The sequence below is a fragment of the Xyrauchen texanus genome, chromosome 12 (assembly GCF_025860055.1).
Source record: "Xyrauchen texanus isolate HMW12.3.18 chromosome 12, RBS_HiC_50CHRs, whole genome shotgun sequence".
Classification (NCBI taxonomy): domain Eukaryota; kingdom Metazoa; phylum Chordata; class Actinopteri; order Cypriniformes; family Catostomidae; genus Xyrauchen; species Xyrauchen texanus.
The window spans coordinates 21227065-21245624 of NC_068287.1; the positions used below are offsets into that span (position 1 = coordinate 21227065).

Here is an 18560-nt window from a genome sequence, read left to right on the forward strand (position 1 = left end):
AGTCTATGAAAGAGAGGTGCATGGAAAAGAGGGGGATGGGGAGCAGCTCTTTTCTCTTTCTCTGCCTCCATGTCTTCCATTTGACTGTGAGTGAATGAGTGCTCAGGCTTTCAGAGCAGCTCAAGTGAACACAATTATCCATAGAGAAAAAAAGGGGGGCAATGTAGGCAACATGGCCCCTCTGGGTCTTACAACGCCCACCTGAATCTGTCTTTAGTGACATAATGGCAGCAGAGAGAGAGAGGGAGAAAGAGGGAGGGATACTGGATGAACGGAGGAGAGAAGGAGAGGAGGTGGGAGGGGAGAGAGAATGGAAAGGGGAGGGGGTTTGCATTGTGTTTGGAAAAGAGAGAAACGACAGACTGGGGTGGCAGCCGGAGAAAGAGTCACGGTGAAAGGATCAGTGAGGCCACCGTCTGGGAAGGACAAGGAGAGACAGAGAAAAACTGAGATATAAAGGTTGGCTGCTACTTTTACTAGCAGGCATTTTGCATTATTACACTAGATTTAAGTAGAAATTCTAAGTAGAAATTGCATGCTTGATGTATATGCATTTATATGTGTGCGTTTTGGTTATTATGTCATCTAGAGTGGCTTTATTGTTCCTCGGAACCAACCGGTAACATATGTGCAAATCAGCACTGCAGAGCAACTGCAGATGGAGGAAGAGAGAGAATCAAAGGAAGAGAAAGAGAGCAGCACCAAATAATGGATAGATAGAGGGAAAATATGCATTAGGCATCTGAGCAGAGAGAAAGGATGGCCTGGAATGGTAGAGAGAAAAGAGAAAGTGATGTTTCCATGGATGTTTTGATGGGAGACAGACAGAAAAAGATGCCAACCTGTTTTCATTTCGATAATATATAAGAGTCCTTCTATTTGTTTGTTAGTCATTGTTACATGCTTGTGTTTGTCTGAGACGCATGCATGCATGTTGCATTTGTGCATGGGTGTGTTGGCACGTGGCAATGCAACAATGTAAGTGAAAAAGAATTAGGTACTGTGAGTTAAATTCTAATGGTATGGATCTGTTTAGAAGTAGGTGCAGTGTCAGAGAATGTGTGTGTGTGTGAGTGTGTGTGTGTGTAAGTGTGAGCGTGTATTTATCACTTTGTGGGGACCAAATGTCCCCATAAGGATAGAAAAACCCGAAATTTTTGACCTTGTGGGGACGTTTTGTCAGTCCCCATGAGGAAAACAGCTTATAAATCATACTAAATTATGTTTTTTGAAAATGTAAAAATGCAGAAAGTTTTCTGTGAGGGTTAGGTTTAGGGGTAGGGTTAGGTTTAGGGGATAGAATATAAAGTTTGTACAGTATAAAAACCATTATGTCTATGGAAAGTCCCCATAAAACATGGAAACCAAACATCTGTGTATGTGTGTGTGTGTGTGTGTGTGTGTGTGTGTGTGTGTGTATGTGTGCAATGTGTGCCAGCACAGTTTAAGTTGAGTTAAGTTATAATAGCTACATAGTTCTAATAGCTCTTGTATGATCCGAATGCAAGCACAACGTTATGACTCCTAAATGTAAGCTGGTAGTGCACTCTGCCACATGCCAGATTTCCCCTCAAAACATGCCCCATTTGTGTACACCATCATAATCTAAGGCTGCGTCTGAAAAATGGAAAATGGCTGTATATAGAGGTAGGATGAAAATGAGGTGCTTTTCAAATTGTTCTGTGACCAGTTTCCTTAACAGTTCCATTCATTAAAAAAACACTGTAGGTTAACTCATTAACTGATAAGGCAGCGAGGCAAAAAGAAGTCTCATGCTTTCTGGTGCTCCCTCCAACCTGAAATAAGCGCATGATATAATTCACAAAAATGCACCTTCATCTTCAGTAGGACTGAACACACATCTGAGCTGATCACTTGTAAAAGTTAGAAGTAATAAATCCTATATAGTCAAAATAGTCTACATGACTACGGCTTTGTAAAGTTTATACCAACACAATCAGCTATAAACTGATGCAGCATTAAATTTGAGCAAAACATATATGTTATGTGATTGTCATGACAGTAACAAAGTCATATACACACAATCACATTGAGCTAATAGTTTTCCTACAATTCTACTTTTTGTTTTTGTTTTTTGATTTTCTCCCCTTTTCTCCCCAATTTTGAATGCCCAATTCCCAATGCATTCCAAGTCCTCGAGGTTGTGTAGTGACTTGCCTCAATCTGGCTGGTGGAGGACGAATCTCATTTGCCTCCGCATCTGAGACCATCAATCCACGCATCTTATCACATGGCTTGTTGAGCGTGTTACCGCGAAAACTCACCACGCGCCCCACCGAGAGCGAGAACCACACATTATAGCCACCACTAGGAGGTTAACCCAATGTGACTCCACCCACCCTAGCAACCAGGCCAATTTGGTTGCTTAGGAGACCTGGCTGGACTCACTCAGCACGGCTTGGATTCAAACTCGTGACTCCAGGGGTGGTAGTCAGCATCTATTCTCGCTGAGCTACCCAGGTCCCCCTGCAATTCTGATTATTACTACATTTGCTGCCTTTGTGCTAGAGAAAGGATGGGCAACTGGCGGCCCATGGGCCGCATGCGACACTCTATATCATTGAATATGGCCCGTCGGACTGAGAATTGATTTTATTTCTTTGAAAATGGGATTATGTAAAGATTGCATTCAGTTTATGATGATATTACAACTATTGAAAGTTTTGACGAAATCCATGAGAGTGTGGGAATCACCAAATACATCTAATGCTGTTTCGCTCGTGCTTGTGAAATCGAAAAAGTTGTTATAAGAGGGAGAAACGTTTAACAAATGCACGATTGAGATGCCTGGTTGGTTGTTGAAAAGTCTTGCAAATAGAGAGAATGTTCTGTGAGGCACGGGACTGTTTGGTCAGTGTGTGTATGTTGTGGTGCTGAAATGTTTTGTATTAATGCACTGAAATGTTCTTGTATCCAGTATTGTTATTGATGATTTTAACTAATACCTATAAGCTGTTTTATTAGGTGGGGTTGAAAATGCTGTCTGTTCATTTGGGTGTTTGTCTGTTGCAAAATGCAAATTAGATACATTTTTATGAAAATGTAAGTCTGAATTATATCGCTTGTCAATTGAACATGAATTTGGATGTGAACGGCATGTTTTAGTTAAAACGCAAGTTAGAAAATAATTATATAAATTTTTATAAATATTGTTAAATAAAAATGTTAATATTGGTAACAAAATCTTTAAAATAACATTGCATTAGTTGTGCATAGATTACCCACAATATTGAGGAAATTGAGTAAAGGGGTGAACATTGTAAAAGTGCAGATTTGTAATCCGGCTCCTTGGTAGAAAGGATAAAAAAATCTTGGCCCCCTTCAGAGTTTTTTTTTAGTCTTAATTTCTTCAAAATTAGTTTGAGCCAACTCTCAGTAGCTCATATGCACTCCACAGATCACACTAGATCAAATAACATCCTTGGGGATATTAAACACCTTGCTCTAACAATCCTACACATGCTTTTATCTCTTTCTGTGAAAACCTATCCGTCTCTTAGAAAGCCTGATGGGAAGTTTTAAATGGTTTACTAGTTTGCAAAATGCACATGGAGGGCTCCAAATAATACTGTATGTGCACGTAGCCTACTGCTTTTAAATTTAAACTATTACACATAAGAAATGCAAGTATTGGCATTTTCCTCTTAAAATATTCTTAGTTCTGTTTATTTTGCATTCTGTCTGTGTTTAGTACGAGTTTGTGAATTGATTAATTACTATTAGTAATAACTTGTTGTTGTCAGATGTTTACTTACACCTTAGAAATACATTTCAACTCAGTTTTTCACAATTCCTGATGTTTAATTGTAGAAAACATTCCCTGTCTTAGGTCAGTTACAATCACTACTTTTTTTTAGAATGTGAAATTAAATAATTTTTGTTCATTTTATTTCTTTGATCACATTTCCAGTGGGTCAGAAGTTTACATACACTTTGTTAGTATTTGGTAGCATTATCTTTAAATTGTTTAACTTGTTTCAAACGTTTTGGTAGCTGTCCGCAAGCCCATTCCTCCAGACAGAACTGGTGTAACTGTGTCAGGTTTGTAGGCCTCCTTGCTCGCACACACATTTTCAGTTCTGCCCACAAATGTTCTATTGGATTGAGGTCAGGGCTTTGTGATGGCCACTCCGATTTTGCCACAACTTTGGAGGTATGCTTGGGGTCATTGTCCATATGGAAGACCCATTTTTGACTGAGCTTTGTTTTGAGAGGTTGCTTCAATATATCCACATAATTTCCTTACCTCATGATGCCATCTATTTTGTCAATGTGAAGTGCACCAGTCCCTCCTGTAGCCAGGGGCGAAAATTTCATCAAAATGTTGGGGGGGACAATAAACATAACAATTCTCAAGAGCAATTTTTGAAGGGGACACCAAGGGTTTTATTGTTGTTGCCCCATTTGCTTTTGTATTATTTTATTTCTTAAACAATAATTTTAAGAATATATAATTATATTATTTACAATACACATATTTTAATGATATTTTAGGGGGGACAACCCTCAGATAGCCTGTAGCAAAGCACCCCCACAACATGATGCTGCAACCAGTGACGTGCGGTGATGTCTTAAAGAGGCTAGGCACTGAGTTATGAAAGCCAGATTACCTGATTTATTGTTTAAGCTAATAATACGTAATAACAGTGAATGTTACGCACAAGCGCGGCATATCAAGAAATGTACAAATCAGGATGTATATCGTGTACTCTCTCTCTCTCTCTCTCTCTCACACACACACACACACACACACACACACAAGTGCGTAAACAGTGAACGTTATGCATTTATCAGATCCTTCAAAACCTCTCGGTTTTCCTTTACCTTTTCATTGTGGTAGGTTATATTCAGCTTCCTTTGCTCGTCAAGTGCAAGGTCGATCCGAGATTTTCCAAAGGTTTTCAGTGTAATTTGACACTGGATGTGAGCTGACGACTTTTCATGCTTGGTTAAAGCTGCAGGCAGGTTGTTCAAATCACAATATCCCGCTGAAGTCCAAACAGTCTGACTGGTTGAAAAAAGCAGGCAGGGATAGCAGTACAGCCGCTGATTGTTAGCGCAGCCACATAGCCAATCTTTTCTTACATACCAATCAGTTTGAAATGATCGGATACTTTTTGGGCCCTTTTGCTGTACTAGTCCATCTAAGGCTGGCGTAGACCTCCCTCTTGCAATTAACTCCTATTTGGAATTAAAATCGAGCTTGGAAAAATTTCTTAATTCCGTGATTACGGCTGGTGCTGTCATTTTGAATTTTGCGGGGATTAGACATGTACACTAGCTGTGGTGTAATGACGTTAGCTACGCAAATGTCCAGGAATATCTCGATTTTAATTGGTCCATGTCCGATACGTAATGGAGATGATTACGGGCATAACATATTTACGTCAAAAGGCACAGCAGATTTGTGCTTTTTGCCGTACATGTTAAAGAATACAGGATCGAAGTGCGCATGCGCAACATGGGTTTTCCGCTTGTCGTCTGCAATGAATGGACCGTAAAAGCACTGCTTATTCCACCATTTGTTTTTAGTTGATTATGCGTAACTGCTACATTTGTCATCATAACGTCTAAACAATTGGAATAACACACATATTGCATGTATAAATCACAAGAATAAAAAGTAAAAATCCAAATACAAGTTTATTATTTAATAAACATTTTATTTTTGAATTTTGGCAGGGTAGGCAGTGCCTAGTTTGCCTACCCAGACCGCACGTCAGTGGCTGCAACCCTCATGCTTCACGATTGGGATGGTGTGTGTTACGATTGAGGACGGGGGCTGACAAAGGTTGAGGATCCAAAAGCAGGTTTATTGATAAACAGGCAAAACAGGAGCAAACAAAACAACCACGATGGGTAAAATGAAAGCAAAATACAAAAACGCTGGAACACTGGAACTAGGAACACGGACATGGAAGCGAACATCAACAACATTAAACAAACGACAAGGTAATGGAGGAACGGGCAGGGTTATATACACACAAGGCAAGATGACTACAAACAAGACACAGGTGAGAACAATGACAGTGAACACGAACGCTAACAAGGAGACTATGGAGTTAAATAATGGACAAAAGTGAAAACTAAGGAGCAAGGTGAAACACGACAGGGTAATACATGACATAGCCCCCCCTCAAAGGATCGGATCCCAGACGATCCTAAAAACAAACAAACAAAAAAAACAAAACAGAATCGTCCAAGGAATGAGGGGGGGACTGGCAGACCACGGAGAGCACAAGGGGACACCAGACAATCCAGGGGGGGACAAGGGGCAGATAGGCAGTCCAAGGGGGCACAGAGGGCAGGCGAGCAGTCCACGGGGGCACAAGGGGCAGACAGACAGTCCAAGGGGAGCACAAGACGGGGACTGGGTCAGGTGGCCTGGGAGCTGGCCACAGGACAGGGACAGGTTCAGGGGGTCTGGGAGGCGGCCAAAGGACAGGGACAGGTTCAGGAGGCCTGGGAGCTGGCCACAGGGCAAGGACAGGTCTGGGGGACCGGGGAGGAGGCGCCATAGGAGGCTCTAGCGGCGGAGGCCTGGGAGGCTCTAGAGGCGGAGGCCTGGGAGGCTCTGGAGGCGGAGCCGATGGAGGTGGTACCGTAGGAGGCTCTAGAGGCGGAGACCTGGAAGGCTCTGGAGGTGGAGCCGATGGAGGTGGCACCGTAGGAGGCTCTAGAGGCGGAGACCAGGAAGGCTCTGGAGGCGGAGCCGTAGGAGGCTCTGGAGGCTCAGAGGCCGGAGCCGTGGGAGGCTCAGGAGGCAGAGCCGAGGGAGGAGGAACCATGGAAAGCTCGGGAGGCTCAGGGGTGGGGCCGTGGGTGCTCAGGAGGCAGAGCAGAGGGAGGCTCGAGAGGCGGAGCCCTGGGAATCTCGGGAGGAGGAGCCCTGGCAGACTCGAGAGACTTGAGAGATGGAGCCCTGGGAGACGGAGCCCTAGGAGGCTTGGGAGGAGGAGCCCTGGGTGGCTCGGGAGACTTGAGGGGCGGAGCCCTGGGAGGCTCGAGAGGCGGAGCCCTGGGAGGCTTGAGAGGCGGAGCCCTGGGAGGCTCGAGAGGCGGAGCCCAAGGAGGCTCGGGAAGCGGAGCTCTGGGAAGCTCGGGAAGCTTGGGAGGCGGAGCTCTGGGAAGCTCGGGAGGCATTGGCTCTTGGATGGTCATGGCTGCTGGCGCTGGCTCAGGGACATCGGAGGCTACAGGCGTAGGTTCACTGACATCGGAGGCTACAGGCGCTGGCTCACTGACATCGGAGGCTACAGGCGCTGGCTCACTGACATCGGAGGCTACAGGCGCTGGCTCGGGGACGGTCGAGGGCTCAGGCTCGCTCACCGTGGCATGCATGGGCTCTGGCTCGCAGACCGTAGAAGGCGTGAACTGGGGAGCGGAAGCCTTTCTTCTCCTCCTCCTCCGGGCGGACGAAGCTGACAGCATTGGCTCCTTGATCACGGCAGGCATGAAGGTTGGTTCGCTGGCAGATGTGAATGGACGAACCATGGGCGAATAGAGGGTTACCACTTTGGGAGGAGCTACGGGGTTCTCCTCGACGATGTCCACGGTGAACGAGGAACCGCAGGTCAGTAGAGTCTCCTCCACGAATGCGCGGAGCGTCCAGCCGCGCGTTGCCGGTGGCAACCGCTCCTTGAGCGCACTGTTCAGGTTAGCCCGGAAAAATACGACCAGGGAGGAATCAGGGAAGTCGGAGGCACTGGCAATTGCGAGAAAATCGCGGATGTGCTCCTCGACCGGACGATCTCCCTGCATCAGGCTGAGAAGATTACAGTTGGCCTGTAAAACCGCTGGATCCATGTTTGGTCGTTTGTTCTGTTACGATTGAGGACGGGGGCTGACAAAGGTTGAGGATCCAAAAGCAGGTTTATTGATAAACAGGCAAAACAGGAGCAAACAAAACAACCACGATGGGTAAAATGAAAGCAAAACACAAAAACGCTGGAACACTGGAACTAGGAACACGGACATGGAAGCGAACATCAACAACATTAAACAAACGACAAGGTAATGGAGGAACGAGCAGGGTTATATACACACAAGGCAGGATGACTACAAACAAGACACAGGTGAGAACAATGACAGTGAACACGAACGCTAACAAGGAGACTATGGTGTTAAATAATGGACAAAAGTGAAAACTAAGGAGCAAGGTGAAACACGACAGGGTAATACATGACAGTGTGCTTGCAAGCCTCACCCTTTTTCCTCCAAACATAATGATGGTCATTAAGGCCAAAGTTACATTTTTGTTTCATCAGACCAGAAGACATCTCCAAAAAGTAAGATCTTTGTCCCCATGTGCACTTGGAAACTGTAGTCTGGCTTTTTTTTAATTAGTTTTGGAGCATTGGCTTCTTTCTTGCTGAGCATATAGGACATATTTTACTGTAGATATAGATACTTGTCTACATGTTTTCTCCAGCATCTTCACATGGTCCTTTGCTGTTGTTCTGGGATTGAAACTATACATAAGAAATATTTACATTATATTCATGATTTTAGCCAGAGGGGAACTGGCCCCCACAGTGAGTCTGGTTCCTCCCAAGGTTATTTTTCTCCATTAATCAACATCTTATGGAGTTTTGTGTTCCTTGCCACAGTCGCTTTCAGCTTGTTCACTGGGGTTATTAATACAATTATTATTTAATTACATATTTTTAAACACGATTAACAATTGTATTTTATCTAATTACACAAGGATGATTCATCGACATTATAGACGTTACAGTTTTATTGTCTGTTAATGCCTGATCTTCTGTAAAGCTGCATTGAAACAATGTGTGTTGTGAAAGGCCTGAGATTAATCTTGAGTAAATACTGTAAGTATTTTATGACAGCCATGAACACACTGTGCATAATCAAACTAAACATGACAGCTTTAACAATAGGGATGTTTAGAAAAAACATCCACTAAGTTTGTTTTTCTATCTTTGTGGGGACTTTCTATTGACTTTGATTGAGAAAATTATATTTTGTATCCTCTAAACCTAACACTGAATGCCATCATCCTGAGAGCAAGAGTAAGTGATAGTGGATTCCTGACTGGTAGTCATAATGGAATTATTAGTTTAGATCTCATATTCTCTCACCCGCTATTGCTGTGAATCAAATGCAAAGATTTATGATATTATAGCTTCCTGGAGCCATCTAGCAGCCCACACACTATTATTATATATATGATTTTTTTTTTACAGTGAGTATATCCATCTGTGCTTTTGCCATATCCTCATGGATGAGTGTGATCACACATGACTTTGTGTTACTGTAACATAATATTGGCTGGAGGTGTATTTAGATTTTTTAACAGTAACTCAAGGAAATGCATATGCCATTATTTTACGTGTCACTATGTGTGAAAGTCACAGATGTGCATCTAAATATTTTTGTATGTGTGAGATGATACATCATGGCAGTATAATGAAAAGGGCAGTTTCATTTCAGACCCCTAAATATAATATAAATTTCGAGGAGGATTCATATTATATCAGTATTTATCCTAAACCCACATTTTAAGCGTGCAACCAATCAGGAATGAATTGACTTAAGTTTGTCTACACCTGAAAAAGATGGAACATACAGTGCACCCGGAAATTATTCACAGCGCTTCACTTTTTCCACATTTTGTTATGATACAGCCTTATTCCAATATTAAATTCATTATTTTCCTCAAAATTCTACAAACAATACCCCATAATGACAACGTGAAAGAAGTTTGTTTGAAATCTTTGCAAATTTATAAAAAATAAAAAATACAAAAAAATCACATGTACATAAGTATTCACAGCCTTTGCTCAATACTTTGATGAAGCACCTTTGGCACCAATTACAGCCTCAAGTATTTTTGAGTATGATGTTACAAGCTTGGCACACCTATTTTTGGCAGTTTCTCCCATTCTTCTTTGCAGGATCAGGAGCTTCAGATAATGTTTACATCAACCATCAGAATGGGGAAAAATGTGATCTCTTGTTGATGCCAGTCGGGCTGGTTGGAATATTTTTGGAACTGCTGATTTCCTGGGATTTTCACACACAACAGTCTCTAGAATTTACTCAGAACGGTGCCAAAAACAAAAAACATCCAGCGAGTGGTAGTTCAGTAGGTAAAAAAGGCTTTTTAAGAACAAAGGTCAGAGGAGAATGGACAGACTGGTCCATACTGACAGGAAGGTTATGTCTGTTTGTCCATAAAATGCAAGTGAATGTTGACCAAAAGTTCAAGCTCCAAAAAAGACATAAAGACACCATAAAGGTAATCCGTAAGACTCTAGTGCTTTAATCAATGACTTCTGAAGCAAACCATTTCATTTTGTATGAGAACAAGCCAAAATATAACTCCTTTTTCACTATAAATCTTGACATCAGCAGTTACCTTGCTGATAATTATTTCAAGTTTGATTACACAAGTTGTTGTTTGAATAGGAATGGAATGTGGAAGAGAAAACACTGATTTCTGCAGCAGTCTATTTTTCTGTCTCTCTTAACATTTTTCTCGATGGATCAGTCCTTGTGATTCTATTTCTTTTTCACTGGGTCCTCAAAAAAGTATGAAATTTGTAATTTGCTTTGGGAGTCTGTGTGGAATAGAAAGAGTGAAAAAGAGGAAGTTGTGGTGGGACGCTAAATTCTTCCTGTTGTGGCATCTTGGCTCCTACAGAAACAGTGTCATTCATCTATTCCAGTCATTGTCCCATCTATCCTATCACTTTATCATGGTTGAATACTAGTTAATCATAACAAGGCAATACACAATGAGATTAAATGGATTAAATATAAATCGTATTCTTAATGTGATGGGATATTGATCTGCCATTCCACTGCATGCATTTAAAGTGATTGCTAATGCCTTATGGAAATCAGGAAGAGATACATGGCAGAGGGAAAATACCTCTGAAAGACACAAATAATATGCAGATTAGAAGGTAGACAGATACAAAATATTAACAGATGATCTGAATACAAATTAAACTGAAAAAGTCCTGAATGGAAAATATACAAAGTTGGTAGTATGATGCACCCCTCTGTCTGTATTTCTGTCCCTCTGCCATTTTCTGCCCTGTCTTTTATCTCTAAGGTAGTGGTTCTCAACTGAATTTGCTTCAGGAACCTGGACTTTAAATTAGACATCAAGTGTCAACACCCAACTCCTCACCAAAATGGTCAAAACACCCTGAAAATAAAACTTTTAAAATAAGTAATATTACCATGAACTGCATAGGCCCAGCAATTTTCAAAATTGACATTCATATGACATATACTGTAGAAACAGCAGAAGCATTTGATTTTATTATTTATCTTAATTCATTGCTTTAAGCATTGTTTTTCTCTCGCGAACCATCAGTTGCGAACCACTACTCTAAGAAATACAGTATGTGGTCCTATGTTGTTGTAACAATTACCTCTTTTTTTTAGACCAATCCCATCCTGATCCATGAAAGAAGCCATGCCAGTCCTCTCAGCAGGAGCAGGTACATATCACACATGCATACAGCCAAACATGCTTGCATATGCATATACAGATGGACGCACAATGATTTCTTGTACTGCATGTAGGGTTGCATGAGACACTTGCTCTGCTGACCTCACAGCTGCGTCCTGATGCCAATCACAAAGAGGAGATGGTCTTCCTTAAGGATGTATTTAGTGAGAGAAGTCTCAGCTACCTTATGAAGGTATGTGTCTGTCACAAAATATACATTTTTAATGTTTATATCTAACATATCTAAAATAATTACATTGTGTATTAATTATATTAGCTTATTTTTAAACATACAATTGTAAATTTATTGGGTAAGCAATATGTTCTAGCTTTGTAGTAATGTGAATTGTACATCTCCATGCTAGATTCATGAGAAGCTGCGTCAATATGAAAGGCAGAGCCCCACCCCAGTTCTTCACAGTGCCTCCACTCTAGCAGAGGATGTAAGTGCTGTACTCACTGTCATATCATATCACCACAGAGATGATTAAAGGCCTTGTACCATAGAATATCTATCTGGAGTGAATGGAACTCTAAAATGTTTGACACAGCAACTGTTGCATTACTTGCTGAGAAAGCTAAATCTTCATAAATCATAAAATAATTATGTGTTTTTCTAATCTAGCCAATATTTGAGGACAAATTAGAAAGAAATGTCACAAAAGGTTGGCTAAATCTGAAAATTTTGAAGATGTGATTGAAGTGTAAAATGGCTCACAAATAATTTTAATAATCTTTTTTTATTATTCTCAAATTTTATTTTATTTGCCATAAGCTTAAGTAACATTTACCATTTTTGAAAACAACAATAGAACTCAGTTTTTAAAGATCACTCTTAGCTTGGCAAATGCTTTTACATTTTTTTATTTGTCTATGCTCCCTGACTGGTAGGTTGCAGAGGAGTTGCAGAGTGGACCAATGAGTGTTGAGGAAAAGGAGCTCTTTCATCTCCTGACATTGCCGCATCTCCAGGTACTTACAACTTACCTTCATATTACAGAAACTGTCAGTCAAAAAACAAAACCTCATATCCCTTCTGTTTAATAGGCCGTTTTGTCGGTTCATGACACAGTGGCGCAGAAGAACTTTGACCCAGTTCTGCCTCCTCAACTTGATGACTTTGACGATGATCTAGATGAGGAGTCTGTCAAGATTGTCCGCCTGGTCAAAAACAAAGAACCACTGGTGAGAGAAACAATGTTGGCTTCCACAAAAACATAAACAATTTTCAAACTTGTAAAAAGACAACTTGACCGAGACTGACAAAAATCATAATTGTGGATTATTTCCCTTGATATTGTAACTGCGATTACTTTTCATTTGCATAAAAATTCTTATTTTGTGTGGGGCATCTGCATGCCATATTCTTTTTGTAGGCAACACACAGATCTGTGTTCCTGAATAACTTGATTGATTGATGTTTAAAAAAAAGCAATAAAGACCATGCCTAAATGGTCAACTTCACATTGGTCCTTTTTGGTAGAATGAAATACAACGCTGTTTTTCAAATTTTTAACAAGTTACGCAGACATGTAAAAAACTGCATAAAACATGTAAAAAGAAAAGTAAAGAAGTACACTTTCATAATTTACTCTCCCAAATGCCATCGACTTACTTTCTTCTGCTGAATACAAATTAAGATTTATAGAAGAATATTTCAGCTCTGTAGGTCCTTAAAATGCAAGTGAATGGGTATCAAAAATCCATATAATTAGATGCGAAGTGATGGGTTTGGGTGGAAAACAGATCAATATTTAAGACCTTTTTTACAATCAATCTCCACTTTCACATTCTTTTTCTTTTATTTTTGGTGATTTGCATTCTTTGTGCACATCGCCAGCTACTGGCAGGAAAAAGAATTGTAAAAACAGACTTACATATTAATTTTCTCACCCACACCTATCATATAGCTTCTGGAGATATAGATTTAACCACTGGAGTCTTATGGATTACTTTTAAACTGCCATTATCTGCATTTTGGAGCTTCACAATTTTGGTCAGCATTCACTTGCAGTGTATGGACATACAGAGCTGAACTATTCTTCTAAAAATCTTTGTTTGTGTTCGCTATCTATGAGAAAAGGCCAATGAGAAATTGGCAGACAGAATTTGCATGTCCCGCCCCGGACATACGGGTATAAAGGGAGGGAAGTGGGTCTGTTTCATTCAGAAATTTTCTTCGGAGCCGACTGGTAGTGTATGCAGCGAGTTGTGAGTCACACACTGTTCTTACCATCTCGGAGTGGAAAGGGGCCCACTGCACTGGCACATGAACTGCCTAGAGTTGTTGGCTGTACTTTTTGACCTGCGGAGGTTTCTCCCGCTAATTCAGGACAAACACGTTTTGATCCGATCAGACAGCACCACCACGGTAGCGTACATAAATCGTACGCTCCCATCACATGTCACAACACGCCCATCGTCTCCTGCTTTGGAGCCAGCAGCAACTCACATCCCAGGCAACCTCAACATGGTAGCGGACGCGCTATCATGACAACGCTTGCCCAGTGGAGAGTGCAGGATTCACCCCCAGTCGGTCCAGCTGATTTGAGAACGTTCGGTAAGGCCCAGGTAGACCTGTTCGCCTCCTGAGAGACCTCCCACTGCCCGCTCTGGTACGCCCGAACAGAGGCCCCCCCCCGGCACACAGCTGGCCTGCATGGCTGCGCAAGTATGCATTTCCCCCAGTGAGCCTGCTTGCACAGGTGCTGTGCAAGGTCAGGGAGGATGGGGAAAATTCACTCTAGTGGCTCCCTATTGGCCCACTCGGACTTGGTTCTCGGATCTCGTACTCCTCGCGACAGCCCCTTCCTGGCAAATTCCCCTGAGGAAGGACCTTCTTTCTCAGGGACGGGGCACGCTCTGGCATCTGCACCCAGAGCTCTGGAACCTCCATGTCTGGCCCCTGGACGGGATGCGGAAGATCTAGCCCTGGAGGAGGCAGGCCCAGCCCCTTCGCTGCTGTGTCCGGTACGTGCTTTGCATATCTACTTGGACCGCACGCAGAGCTTTAGACGATCTGAGCAGCTCTTTGTCTACTTTGGTGGACAGCGGAAAGGGAATGCTGTCTCCAAACAGAGGCTTTCCCACTGGGTAGTGGATGCCATTACATTGGCCTATCACACCCAAGCCGTGCCCCCCACCCCTTGCGGGTCAGAGCACACTCAACAAGAAGTGTTGCGTCCTCATGGGCACTGGCCAGGGGCACCTCCCTAGCAGACATATGCAGAGCAGTGGATTGGGCAACATCCAATACCTTTGCGAGATTTTACAATCTCAGGGTTTAGTCGATTTCGTCCAGTGTTTTCTCAGGTCCAAGCCGGCAGAACTCGGTACACGCTGACAAACTGACTGGGTGGACCGCTTGCACATAGCGCCCTTTCCCTCCGCTGAGATAATACCGTGCGCTTTTACCCCAGGAGATACCACGAACTCGGCTCCCTGGATGAATCCTCCCTAGCCCTCTCGTCTGCGAATTCAGCGGAGGAATTAGCCGACCAAGACCAATTCGGGTTCTCAATTTACCCTGTACTGGAATAGGTGCTCCAAAGGACAGGCTCCCACGTGGACTTTTCACCCTGTGTGTATTTACCGTGGTACGGTACCCTTACGAGCGGACCCGCGTCTCCCTTGGGCAGTCCTCACGGACCCCCGGTCGCCATGTTTGTAGCAACTCCTCCCTCCCAATGAGGTAGGATCTACCACCGCGCCATTCTCCACATGTGAGCTAAAAGCCCATGTGATGTATTTCACCACACTTTACCTCCCCCAGTATGGGCAGGTGTGGTATCCGCAGGGTCTTTCCCCCCTGAAAGAATAGGAAAACTGGGAAAGATCGCCTTCCCCAATGGTATGATAGCGTCAAGATGGCCCCAGCCGCTTCAACTCTATGCGAGAAACATAGAGAGAGAAAAAGCGCAGCTGGCGCGGCCTGCTCCCATGCTTGGAACGTCGCCTTGTTTTGCTTTGATGATTTTATGGGGCATTGGGGAAGGGTATGTGCAGCCTGGCACAGCTGGACGCTTTGGCACGTAAAATACCTGCCCGGTCCTGTGTCAGCTGTACACGTACACTGCTCAGAGCATGGCGTGATTTAAATTGAACCTCATTGTCGGCTCCTCAGAAAAATCCTGAATGAAACTTTATACCCATTTGTCTGGGGGCGGGACAGGCAAATTCTGTCAGCCAATTTCTCATTGGCATTTTCTCATAGATCAGAGATGCAAAAGGGTCTCAAGAGAGACCCCTAGTGTCGCTTCTTCGACACAACGTCTCATTCCCTCCATCAGGGAACGGAGGTTACATCCGTAACCTACACGTTCTGCAGAAGAAAGAAAGTCATACACATTTGTGATGGCATGAGGGTGAGTAAATGATCAGAGAATATTTATTTTTGGGTGAACTATCCCTTAAAATGCTGTAATTGACACTTTTCATGATTGGTTAATTGTGGCAGCTATAATTGTAATCTTAATTATTTATTTGATTAGGTGTGCAGCCCTATCCAAGATTCTGTGTTTCTTTACGGTTTAGCCTTCTCTTTCTCTGTTTCTCAGGGTGCCACTATTCGGCGAGACGAGTCTACAGGGGCTATGACTGTAGCTCGTATCATGAAGGGAGGGGCAGCAGACAGGAGTGGTCAGTGACACTTCAAAGAATGTATTTTATGTTCACACCTAATTTCAGTCCATGCTGAAATCTATAATCACAATGCAAAGCTATTCGACCTAGAATATTCATAACATATAGGAGTTATATACATATGGAGTATATTCATGGAAACCAGTCATTAAATGCTCTGTTTAAGGCAGAGTGAGCTGGTTATACTGATTTTCATGTCCATGCTGCCCACAAGGCAGCACGTCTTTTGTAATGACACATAGCCCATCTACATGATCAAGGGAGACCCCAGAGACCCAATCAAGAGAATCAACTCAGACTGTATGTTTGTGGTGGTAGGAATGATCTTCTTGCTCGTGAAAAATTCATTCAACTACTCACATTAAGTGTATTGTGGATCGCATAGCAGGTACAGCTAGAATGTGTAATAGACAATCTGTAATTCTGGTTGCCTTCCTCTCTCCAAAGGTCTGGTGCATGTAGGCGATGAACTAAGGGAAGTCAATGGCATCTCTGTAATGCACAAGAGACCAGATGAGATCAGTCAACTGCTGGTAACACCTTCCTTCTCTTTATCCTCATAATCATATTACCCTGTTGAAAAGACTGATAATATTGTGAAATTGTTGACAGTTGGTCAAAAGTTCTGCTGCTGGAATCGGTTTGCTCTTAGCTGGAACTGAAGCTGAACATATTTTTAGTTGTAAGTGACATAATAAAGTCAACAGGAAAGCTTATTTTGTTAACTCTATCCCCTAACCAAAACCCCAACCCTAAACCTAACCATCATTGGAGTAAAAATGTAACCTTACACTGAAAATGCAACCTCTGAATCACGCTTATTGTTTACGTGAGTACAATTACCATCTGGTTTCCTTAGGACCAGAACCCAGCTCTTGGAGGTTGTTCGCACAATGCAGCAGCGCTAGAGGGAAAAGTTATCATGTGTGAATTGATGCAAAAATATCTGATGGGTGATGACACTTGTTGGGGTTTATTTCAGGATACATTTGGAAGCTACACGACAATTTGCTTTGTGATAAATTGTTTCTGGTGAACAGCATGACTAAGATGGTCCACCAGCTAGATCAGCAAAAGAAAAGATCTAAACAGCATACACCAGACTGAACTGGCATGGTTTAAGCTGGTCTTTTAACCATGGTATTTTACCATAATGTCTCTCTTAGTCTCAGTCACAAGGCTCTATAACACTGAAGATAATCCCAGCAATCAAAGAGGAAGACAAGCTAAAAGAGAGCAAGGTGAGTGATAATAAAAAACAGTAGAGGTCATTATCTGTTAAACCTATCAGTTTAGAAAATCTAACAAATTATAACCACCCTAAGATCCCAGTATCTTTTTTATGACCTCGGTTTGTATTTGTTGTGTACTCTGTGGCTTCTTCAGGTCTACATGCGGGCGCTCTTTGACTACATTCCTTTGGAGGACAAGGCCACGCCCTGTCAGGAGGCAGGGCTTCCATTTACACGTGGAGACATCCTGCAAGTGGTCAGTCAGGATGATCAGACATGGTGGCAGGCCAAGAGAGTGGGAGATAGCAACCTGCGCGCAGGACTCATCCCATCCAAACTGTTTCAGGAGAGGTGGGACAAATCATTCCTAAAATATACACAGTACTGCCTCAGAACTTTTCAGTCTGTATGAAGTTTGATGGTCTATGTGGTGTGGGGGCTTCACCATTGTAAGCTAGCTCACAGTTGCAAATTAATGCTAGTCTCTCAAAGCTGTGCTTCCTTTAGGCTAAATCAATAGAATTAAGTCTGAATTTTGCATCACAGAACAATTGCCCATAGGTCTTACATGAGAGAGTTGGGCCAGGCTGTCTTCTTTTCATTTTTCATCTCAGTGGGGTGCATCATTGCTGGATATACTCTCATGCTAAAAATAGGAATTTCTTTTTCAAATCAAGCTTTTTCATCTTGCTTAGTAACATTTCTGATAGCTCTAGAGATAGGAATGTCAACTCACTAACTCAATATTGACTAAATCTGGAGAGGATGTCAGTGTCTAGATATTTATTGTTTTTCATAGTCTGAAGTTAAATGGTTTACTCCCGCAGGCGGTTTGCCTACAGAAACAAAATGGGCAGCCTTCCAAATCCCAAATCTACAAAAACAGCTGTCTGTGAGTATTTAAGTGATACTTGCTTACTGAAACCCCTTCAATCATTATTTAGTGTTGACTAATGGAGGTATAATTTGCCTATTTATGTGGTTGTGTGAAGTGGCTATGTGATTATTGAACTTCAACCAAGTGCTTCATGTTCACTAATATAAAGCTGATTAGAGAACAGAGACATCTGCAGTTCAGCTACATGTAATCTGTCTCTCTCTCTCTCTCTCTCTCTCGTTCCTTCTCTCTTGTTCCATCTCTCTGTGTCACTATCCTGTACTCCTCTAAATGCATCACACTG

At 42.5% G+C, this 18560-nt stretch overlaps 1 protein-coding gene across 2 annotated transcripts in view; it reads left to right on the forward strand.

The window, feature by feature from the left end:
- Positions 1-347: 347 nt before the first annotated feature.
- mpp3a (MAGUK p55 scaffold protein 3a) overlaps positions 348-18560 on the forward strand; it is a 31697-nt gene continuing 13484 nt past the window's right edge. For both annotated transcript variants that reach the window (XM_052138639.1, XM_052138640.1), the window contains exons 1-11: positions 348-459; positions 11440-11495; positions 11581-11699; positions 11872-11949; positions 12398-12478; positions 12554-12691; positions 16063-16144; positions 16595-16680; positions 17314-17388; positions 17534-17730; positions 18207-18271. In XM_052138639.1, the coding sequence (XP_051994599.1) occupies positions 11459-11495; positions 11581-11699; positions 11872-11949; positions 12398-12478; positions 12554-12691; positions 16063-16144; positions 16595-16680; positions 17314-17388; positions 17534-17730; positions 18207-18271 (958 nt within the window). In that variant the 5' untranslated portion in view covers positions 348-459; positions 11440-11458. The remainder of the gene's footprint in view (positions 460-11439; positions 11496-11580; positions 11700-11871; positions 11950-12397; positions 12479-12553; positions 12692-16062; positions 16145-16594; positions 16681-17313; positions 17389-17533; positions 17731-18206; positions 18272-18560) is intronic.